The sequence below is a fragment of the Perca fluviatilis genome, chromosome 21, assembly GCF_010015445.1.
Source record: "Perca fluviatilis chromosome 21, GENO_Pfluv_1.0, whole genome shotgun sequence".
NCBI classification, from domain to species: Eukaryota; Metazoa; Chordata; class Actinopteri; order Perciformes; family Percidae; genus Perca; species Perca fluviatilis.
The window spans coordinates 6,597,941-6,607,967 of record NC_053132.1 but is presented as its reverse complement, the minus strand read 5'-3'; the positions used below and the strand labels follow the sequence as shown (position 1 = coordinate 6,607,967).

The window sequence follows — 10,027 nt, the reverse complement described above, 5'->3', positions numbered from 1 at the left end:
CTGGAATATGTATCACATATAGAACAAGGGTGAAAGAACCAACATGTGCATTGCACCTGTTATTATCATACATAAAATAAAGTACCTATTATTGCATATTAAATAAAGTAAGACATAAAATATCAATACATTTTAGAACCAGACGAATCATATGCACACATTTCTAATTTTTGTTCATTCAAAAATATGGGAAAGCTTTAGAAAACTTGCACTTAGGAGAAATAAAATCTACCAAATAAAACTAGTGAAGTGACAATAACTTCACACAATTCAATAAATAACATTCTTGGCTTCTAACTTTATTTATTTCTAACCTAATCACCTAATATCTTAAAAGTGTTGGTCAAATATTGGTCAGTGCTGAAAAGTACAACTTGAACTTGAGTATTTTCATTGTATGCTACTTTATACTTCTACTCCATACAGTTCAGAGGGAAAAATTTAACCTTTTACTCCACAACACTTTGACAGCTTTAGTTACTTTGCAGATTTAAATCATTGATACAAAATATAAATTTAGTACTTTCAGTTTTGGTACTTTAAGTATATTTTGATGCCAATACTAATGCATATAAGGCATACTTATCCTGCATACATTTCTTCAAATAATTGCAGTTCATAATAATTTAATATATACATTTTATTTTTTTATTTTTTTTTAACTAAATCTACCAAATAAAACTAGCAAATTGACAATAACTTCTAAATATCAGCATTGGCTTCTAATTTAATGAAATGGTTTGTTTGAAAACCATCCATAAAGATTTAGTAAAATTGTGTGGTATATTACTTAATTTATTTGGAATAAACAAGGTATTGAATTCCACTGAATATCTTAATTATTCTTAATGAATTGTATAATTGTATAATTCTGTGTAATATTGTCAGTAGGGGATCTTCTAAAGGCTGATGAAAGCTTGCTACTAGAATGTTCTACGCATGCTCTGTGTGGAAGCGTGTTTTGGTGGGTGCTTGCTTGGCTAGCCGGGCCAGCTAGCAATTTTGCAAGTCATGGTGGGCCATTCAATAAGAAAAAGCTGGACAATGCTACATCGGGCAACACTGTGGAACTTTTAATGAAACGGGACTTGATTACTGTTCTTAGGAGGTAGTGGACGTTTGTGCATGAAGACACAGTTGCCAAATCTTCATGCGTAAGTATTAAATCAATTAACTAACGTTAATAATGCGTAATACACGGATTGCAGTGATTTATGGCATGAGCTAACGTTAGCAGACACATAGATAAATACGTAGTATTTATGTGTGGATGACTGGATACAGAAGTGTGTCTCGTTTAATACATAAGTCACTTTTAAAAGTAGTTAAATGCTTAGGGTAGTTAGCAGCAAACTAGCTTTTAAGGCTAGCACAGCGTGTAGCTTCGAGTTCCAATAGTAGTTCAGCTTTTTCTTTAAGTCCCACCCATGCGCTATTCCTATTGGTCGGGAGATCTGGAGTCATGTGTCGTTACGGCGCTTGAGCCCCGCGAATGGCTGTGCAATCTGTCAGTTATCTTTTCACCACTTGTTGCTAGGGAGATTGTTTGATGCTAGCCACGGCGGAAGTAGAGGTACCTGTCACTTTTTAGGGTAAACAGAGATGCGAGCTAACTAGCTAATGTGGCGACACGGCATATCATCGCTACTTTATGTCATGTATCAAAGTGGTTATACATGTGTAATAGCAGTAGCCTGGTCTTAAAACACAAGGCAGCTAACCGCTAACGTCATAAGGACGAAGATAGGCGCAGCTGTGCGAGAGGAGGGAGGGACCCTGCCCGCTATCTAACGCTGTCGTTTGCGCGTGTGCTAGCCATCCCTGCGAGCCTTCTCGACTCTCCCATTCACCTTCAGCAGCACCCACAAGAAGTAGTTGTCCTGGCAAGGGTGGGGTGATGTCTAAAGCTCTGTGTTCACCATCTGTTGTCTGCTGAATTTACAAGAACGAAAAAGGCATTGCGCGTCCGGTACGAGCCGACATCACTTCTCTAGTCTTGGGAGGATGGAGTGGTTGCAGTGGGCTAGCAAGTCCTGATTTTTTTTTTTCTGTCATTAACGTGTTTAATGCAAATGTAGGTAGGTAAGAATTGTGTGTCTTAGAGCTGAAAGCAGTGTGGTTATAATGTTGAACTACTGTAGTTTTGAAGTGGAGCAATAAAATGTAATTTCTCACTTTTGTCAGGAATGGGAAGATGAGAACCTGATGAAGAAAAAAGCTTTGAGCACAAACTGGACTCTCTCAGAGTGGAAACCCCATCTTGGATCTTATATGCCTTTTAAACATACAGAATCCTGTTGAAGACCCTTTCCCCTCACTAAATTTAACCACTTTTCTTATGTTCATGTATCTATCTCTGTCTTCTAGTACAAGTACAGAAGTTATTGATCCAAGCTAGTTGGCCCCGTTTTTGTTTTTATTTTTTACTTCCACCTTTTGTTCCTTTGTAAAGAAATGCTTTACCTGAAAAAATACTTCACAGAGGGCCTGATTCAGTTCACCATCCTTCTGAGTCTCATTGGGGTGCGGGTGGACGTTGACACCTATCTAAGCAACCAGCTGCCCCCACTGAGAGAGATCATCCTGGGCCCTAGCTCAGCCTACACCCAGACACAATTTCACAACCTGCGCAACACGCTGGACGGCAATGGCATCCATCCAAAGAGTGTGGACCTCGACCAGTTTTTCACCACTCGGCGGCTGCTGAACCAGGTGCGCCAGCTGGATCGCATCTTTGTGCCCAGTACCGAGCTCAACACCTGGCTAGTGCATCGTGACTCAGAGACTGTGGTGTCCACCAGCAGCCAGTCCAGCCCCAGCATCACCCTGGACAATGGGGGCGGCCTAGAGGACGCTAACAACCCTGACGCTACCCCGGCCATGAGGGGAGGAAGCGGAACGCCTGAATCCACGTACAACCTGAACGAAGCGGACAGCAGCCTGGGAGCTGTGGCCCCAGAGGGCAACCAGGAGCCGAGCAGCAGGGATGGCAATGACGATCTCACCAAAGAGGTACTGCAGCTTGTTTCTTCCTTCACTCTGCCAACACCTGGGGAGCACCTGTCTAAAGAAGGGGGCAAACGCCTCCTTTTCACAGTCGCTTGTTGACACCACATTCACCTGCTGTGTCCCGAATACATTGGACGAGCAGGACTTTATAATGTTATTTATGTTGAAATAAACCCAGCAGTTGAGAAATTAAATGTTAGCTTGGATGTACATGTACATTTTGATTGGCCTAAGTTAGTGGTAAACTAATCTTCCAAGTAGCAACATAAGCCAGAGATGTTAACAGAAAGAAGTTATATATTCAGAAAAGCATTAATTGTTTAATTTAACTTTAAATACCTTTTACAACAACTTAATCAGTCAATCCTAGCTACATTAGAGCTAGTATTGGTTTCATAAATATTTAGGGGTGTGGCAGCATTAAACACATGAGTACACCGTATTCCAAAGAAATTAAAACATATACACAGAGTTTACACGGGTCTACCAATATCGTTCATGGTCCGCAGGCCCGGTCTTTAATCAGTGTCAGATATTTTTAGTCAAACCAGTTGAGTCGCATTCATGACAGCTGTGATTCTTGTCACAGTCTATGTGGGTGCAACTTTTAAATCCACAGCAAACAGTCCTCTAACTTAATTTACTCCTAAAACGACACATAAGAAAAGAAATCACTGTTATTTGTTTAATATTTACTTGCTACATTTGAACAACATCTCTGTGTACGATAGTTTATTTTTGTTAGTGGTTAATTTTTTTCGGTTTAACTTGTCTTTGTCGTTCTTTGAGAAAACCTGCACGTAATGGTGATATTGATGCAGCGGAGTTAGGGGGGGTCACACAAAGTCATTATTGGACTGTAATGAACTAAGACTTCTTTCTAATCACATGATACCCACCGTGTCAAAGTGTTTCTGTCATGGTTGCACCATCTGACTGCATTTCTGTTGCATGATCTGCCAAAATTGCCCACTCTTATAAAATAAGCCAAACTGCTTGTATAAAAGACACATAAATACTAGTTTATTATCGTAAATAATTCAATAATAAATGGCTCAGATATGTCCTTTTTTTTTCTTTCTATCTCGCTACAGTATGAGTTCAATTTTTTTTTTTCCTCTGCACAGGGCCATTTTTCAATGGTTGCTATATGTTTTTCCAGGACATTGACTTGATTGACATCCTATGGAGACAGGACATCGACCTCGGTGCAGGAAGAGAAGTGTTCAACTACAGCAACCGTCAGAAGGAGAGTGAGGAGGAGAAGCCCCACCCACACCCACAGGAGAACAAAGAAGGGAATGAGGAACAAGAGAGGTGGAGAAATGGAGTAAACTTACAAGGTGCTCAGCCAGTAGATGGGGAGACTGGAGAGAGTATTCCAGAGCAGGTTTGTAGACTAAATGGATCTCCATATCCTAGTGTTTCATCCAGTGGGAGCTGGTGCATTTAACTGTCCTATAGTTCATGAAAAGAAAACAGAATAGTAGAAGCTGCACGGAGGTGATAAAGGATCATTGTGTCTGCTCAGACTGATTAAAATTTGTTTTTTATTCATCTGGAGACATTTCCAGTTAGTCTCTTTTCACCATTCACCGAAAACATTGTGGGTTGAAATATTGTGTTCAAATTTGTGAAATTGCTTAGTTTAAATATTAGTTTCATCTCGTTGTGTCACACCAGTCAATGAATTAAGTCTCAGACAGTGGAGGGAGAGATTAAGCAAATTGAACTGTTGCTTTTATGAAGTTGCAATACTATTAGATCCCATTTATTTCAGGGCTTACCATCCAAGAGAATTTTCCAGTGGTTGAGTGGCCATTCAGAATCGTTGTGAACGTAATCTTCGTAAAACTACAAAACTCCAGCTTGTCCAGTGCTGGTATTCGTAGCATCTGTGACTTTTTTATTAATCTGAAACCGATAAAAGAAAACAAAAATGTCCTTTTGTTAATATCGTATTAGACCGAAAGGTGTGACCTGACTGCAGTAGCTGAGCGTAGAATATTTATCAACGATGCAAGATGTTAATAATGCTAAAAAATATTGTGAGATGTGCCTTCAATCAAGACACAAAACAGCAGAAAGAACAGTTGGATTCAGTCACAATGATAACCTCTCTGCATTTAACCTTTTTGTACAGTTTGTTTGGGTTGGTGTGAAAGCCCAAACCGCACGCGGTTCGTTTGTGGTGGCCAGCTATCCTACCGTTGTCTGTTATTCACTATTTATGCACTCCTGACTAATAATGCTCATAATCAGTTATTTCTTTGTGACATGAGAGAAGATAAAGTATTATGAAATAATAATACTAATAATTTACTGAGTTATGGAAAAGGGGTAGGATTAAATAAGTGTATACTTCTTCCTACTCCTTTTCAGACATGTCTATGTTGGTTTATGTTACTTATTGTTTATTGAATGTTTTGCTTATTTAACTTCTTAGTACTTTTTTTTTTTTTTTGTGAGGTTTTGTTCGGTTTATTTTTGATATGTCTGAAATACATTTCTTCGTTCATTCATAAATGCCCATCTTTTTCTTTCAGTGGTCCAGACCAAAATGACCTGAACTAGAGGTGAATCAGCGTCCAACAATAATAAATACTTTTGACTGTGATTGTATCTCTTGTTACCCAGCTCCCAGGTCTTGGCTCACAGACTTCACTCTCTCTACAAGAATGCTTGAGGCTGTTGGAGGCCACCTTCCCTTTTGGAGAAGAATCTGAGGTAAAAAGCCTAAAAATGTGTTATTTCACATATAAGCTGAAAGTATTGTTTTTTTCATTGGTGTGGAAACAACTACAGTGAAGTATTTTTATAGTTTCCAGCACCGGTTGTCACCCCGGAAATAGTTTCCAATGAAGGAGTTCCGTCTACTTCTCAGAGCCTTCCTCTGGCACCACAGCTGCCCCCAGCAGAGCCCCAGTTAGACCTGGAGCAGCAGTGGCAAGACATCATGGCCATCATGGAGCTACAAGTATGTCTACTTGTTAAAATACATCACCTTTTAACTGTGTACCGAGGTGTATTTGTTTGTCCTGACGCCAGTGTACCGAGGTGTATTTGTTTGTCCTGACGCCATTAATATAATTGGTCGGTCCAAAACAAAACCACCTGTGTTTCAACCAATAAAAATGATTACATATTGGGGGGGGGGAATTCTTCTCTGATAATAGTGTATCACTCTAGGGCAAAAGCATATTTGGAAGTATGAAAACAACCTCTTTACTGTGTCAAAGTGTGAGATAATACAGATGTTGTCTCATAATTTAAAAACATGCTTTAAAGTGTAAAGAAATGTGTGTATATTTAACTAAATCTCTCTGTTCAAAAGGCAATGGAAGTGAACATCACTTCGCCCCACAGCAACTCCAGCAGTGACATCGACTCGAGTGGGACAACTGAGTCAAACACTGGGGGAAACTTTGGACTCCCTACTCACCCGACACCGGTAAACCAGGATGTCAGCCTCCACCAGGCCTCCCTCCCCAGCTGCAGCCAAGACTTCCCCCAGATTTTCAATCCCCAGCTGGACTCTACTAGCACCACCCCGAGACCCACAATGCCCAGGCTCGCTTCCAGCAACTCCAGCAACATCAACTCCACGTTTGGCACCACTAACCTGACCGGGATCTTTCTCCCACCACACATCAATAGTTCCAGTACCAACGTTACGTCCACGCCGATCCTGCCCGATCCGTTCAGCAACCTGCTGGAAGAGTCCATGTTAGATGAGATCAGCTTGCTGGACCTCGCCATGGAGGAGGGCTTCAGCCAGGCCCAAGCTTCGCAGTTGGAGGATGAGCTCGACTCCGATTCGGGCCTTTCCCTGGACTCCAGCCACAGCCCGGCGTCCCCGAGCAGCTCCGAGACGTCCTGCTCTTCGGCGGCGTCGTCGTCGTCGACGTCTGCCACCTTCTCCGAGGAGGGAGCCGTGGGGTACAGCACCGACTCCGAGGTCGCTGCCGCGGAGACGGAGGAAGGTGCCGTCGGCGGCTATCAGCCCGGGTACAGTAAGCTCTGCCGCATGAGCTACCAGGACCCCTCCCAGTTCCACGGGCTCCCTCAGCTCGACAGCATCAGCCACAACCATACTTACAACCTGCCGCTCTCCTCCGCGTTCGCCGAGCATCCGGAGCTCCCCATAGCAGTTGGGAAGAAGACCGTCCGCGACAAACACAACAAGCTTCAGCCTCCTCAGGACTTGCTCGACAAGCACTCGAGCCGCGACGAACGCCGAGCCCGGGCGATGAAAATCCCCTTCTCCAACGAGAAGATCATCAACCTGCCCGTGGAAGAGTTCAACGAGCTCCTAGCCAAGCACCACCTGAGCGAGGGCCAGCTGGCCCTCATCCGCGACATCCGCAGGCGCGGCAAGAACAAGATGGCGGCCCAGAACTGCCGCAAGCGCAAGCTGGACACCATCATCAACCTGGAGCAGGGCGTCCAGGACCTGAGGCGCGACAAGTCCCGCCTGCTGAAGGAGAAGATGGAGTTCATTCGTTCCATCCGGCAGATGAAGCAGAAGATGCAGAGTCTGTACCAGGAGGTGTTCACTCAGCTACGGGACGAGCAGGGCCGGCCCTACCCCCCCAGCGAGTACTCGCTCCAGTACAGCGCCGACGGCAGCGTGCTGATCATGCCCCGCGGCGTGACAACTGCCGAGCAGAACCGTAAGCCCGAGAAAAAACAGAAAGACAAAAAGAAGTGAGGGGTGGGCACACTGCTGTTTATTCTATCACTTTGCTAAATCAATAAGAAAGATTTCTGCAGATGCAAGAGAGATGTCCTTTTTTTTTCCTTTTTAAGAAGATTCTGGTGAGTAGAAAAACGGTATTGTTGACTACTCTTCCTGCATTGGTTTCTCCCTTTTCATTCTGTTCCTACGTTTTTGTTTTTGTTTTTTCTTCCTGGAAACAACTTTGACGCAGAAGTAGCTCTTCGTTTGAGTACTGATATTTCGTTATTTAGACGGGGGGGAAACGATAAGCAAGGAGACGAGGGAGATAAAAGGACATTAAATGAGCTATTAGGAAAAAAAAATTAGCTGCTCTCTCTTTTGCACCAAACCACTGAGGATGGAGAAGATGTGTAGGGTGTAACAAGGGACTGGTATTGAGAAAAGTGGAAGTAAAAGAATACTGTCAACAAGGATGGTTGGAATACCTATGCACCGAAGGTTTTAAAAGGACAGATAACATCCCTTCCTGGAGACTTTTAGTGATTTTTGTCACTGAGGCTTTTAAGTTGCAAATCTTCAGGCAAAGAACAGCATCTATGGTTGTGAGAGTTTAGATACCAAAGGCTAAAGGAAAGTCCATCATTTTAGGATGCAATTAACACCCATACTAACCAAAGGTTGTATGGTGCACATCACTTGATCTGAACACATCTTAAATGCTCAAACGCTGCACTCAAATTCTGTGGGTTTGTGCATCGCAAATTCCAGTTTTTTAGTCAGTTCTGTTGGCGGCATCTCAAGTTCAGAAGGCCCTGAAAAGATTGGGTTTGTATGTGTTGAAGGACGACGTTGGGACAAGAATAGAGTCAGAAGCCGAGCGTTCCTGGGCTGGCCACTGCTAAAAGAGGCCTGGAGTTGAAGTCCTGCAAGAGGAGCACATGGATGTTTTAGGGAGGAGATGCACTGCATTGCAAAATGTATCAACTTCCTTATAAATTATACATAGCACTGTAATTTGTCTTTAAAAGGCTTGGCTATATGCATTTTGCCGTGTCTGTCGCTATTCCTTCGCTGCAGGTTTAAATACGGGAGCTGCGTTTAGGAAGGCTCTTATTAACTGTTCATAATCTGTAGTATAAGCAAGGTTATAGGTCTAGCTACATCAGCTTTATGTAAAAGTCTACACTCTTTTGGTTGATTTTTAAAACGTCACGCAGAGCCTGTAATCATAAGAGGAATTGAAGGTACCGGGACGGGCCCAGAGCTCCAGAGAGTACCGTTTTGATTTCCACCAATTTCTCCAGGCTGTCACCAATAAGAGTTATGGATCATTTATCGGTTTCTTTTGGACGCCTCGTTTTAAGCACCAACTTAAAACGGGCTCAGTTGTCGCTGTGGTTTAGCGATATCCCTTTTCATTAACTTATTTGCCAACGTTACCCAACTGAAAGCCACTTGAGGCAATGTTGAACTGCTGTAAAGCTGAGGTCTTGGCTTAAATATTGAGTCTGAGTGTTTAATTTGTTTGTGTCAACAGTGAGCCAAGGTGTTCCATGAGATAAAAGTTATTTGAATGCGTGAAATGACCGTGTGTGTTGTGGCCACTTTGATTTGTCTTTATTTCACAATCTCATTATCTTTCACTTTCAGTGTTTTGAGAACTGAAGGAAAACGTCCTCAAAGAAGTGCTATTACTTGTTTGAATGAAGTTCTGTCAGTACGTGTAACATCGCCCTCTTTTAAAAAGAAAAAATAGGTAATTGTTGCAGCTGAAATAGCGATTAGGCTAGAATATTTACAGGTGGCTGAACAGAACTCGCAACATTAAGATGATGTCCAAAAAAAACATGTTTTTGAAAGCAGATGTGTCCTCATTAAATGTGATATTCAGGCATGGAACTTGTTAACATTCACTTCAGTGTAACACCAACAATTTAGTACTGCTACTACTTAGTGCACTTTTTTTTTTGTCTGTCTTGTTATGTAAATATTTTTATGTTTGTATTTGTCATGATTTATGTAGTTTGTCAAATGTCTCCATAACGGCCTCACCCTCTGCTTTCAGTTTGGATGTAGTTTCCTCTGTTTTGAGGTATTTGCCGGCAATCAAGAATTGTTTTTATTGATTAATAAAGTGTTTTTATTTTCACCTGTGACTCTTGTGTTCTAGTTGTCATGAATTGTATATTGTTATACTGTACAGTAGGGGCTCCAAAAAGCAGGTTTCTCAATGTATCTAGATAGATTTTGAGTGGCTCCAGGTTTTAAATTCGCAAAGTTAACCCGGTAACTCAGAAAACCTGCTTCTTGGAAGGAGCCCCATGACCACGAACAACC

The 10,027-nt window shown here is 42.2% G+C and overlaps 1 protein-coding gene across 2 annotated transcripts; it reads left to right on the top strand.

Annotated features, from left to right (window-relative positions):
• The first annotated feature begins 931 nt into the window (after nucleotides 1-931).
• Nucleotides 932-9,844, top strand: nfe2l1b (nuclear factor, erythroid 2-like 1b). 2 transcript variants are annotated; one of them, XM_039787852.1, is made up of 6 exons: nucleotides 932-1,154; nucleotides 2,185-3,012; nucleotides 4,172-4,399; nucleotides 5,647-5,736; nucleotides 5,831-5,986; nucleotides 6,344-9,844. In XM_039787852.1, exons 2-6 carry the CDS (start codon nucleotides 2,455-2,457, stop codon nucleotides 7,718-7,720), a joined length of 2,409 nt encoding a protein of 802 aa, XP_039643786.1. In that variant the 5' UTR covers nucleotides 932-1,154; nucleotides 2,185-2,454; the 3' UTR covers nucleotides 7,721-9,844. The 2 variants fall into 2 exon arrangements, with proteins under 2 accessions (XP_039643786.1, XP_039643787.1); XM_039787853.1 differs by lacking the exon at nucleotides 932-1,154 and adding an exon at nucleotides 1,450-2,078.
• Nucleotides 9,845-10,027: the final 183 nt, after the last annotated feature.

Excerpts from the sequence above, each read along its gene's own strand:
- nfe2l1b (XM_039787852.1), top strand. The coding sequence starts at position 2,455 with ATGCTTTACCTGAAAAAATACTTCACAGAGGGCCTGATTCAGTTCACC. Across the intron at positions 3,013-4,171 it reads ATGACGATCTCACCAAAGAG|GACATTGACTTGATTGACAT; the intron begins GTACTGCAGCTT and ends ATGTTTTTCCAG. Across the intron at positions 4,400-5,646 it reads GAGAGAGTATTCCAGAGCAG|CTCCCAGGTCTTGGCTCACA; the intron begins GTTTGTAGACTA and ends CTTGTTACCCAG.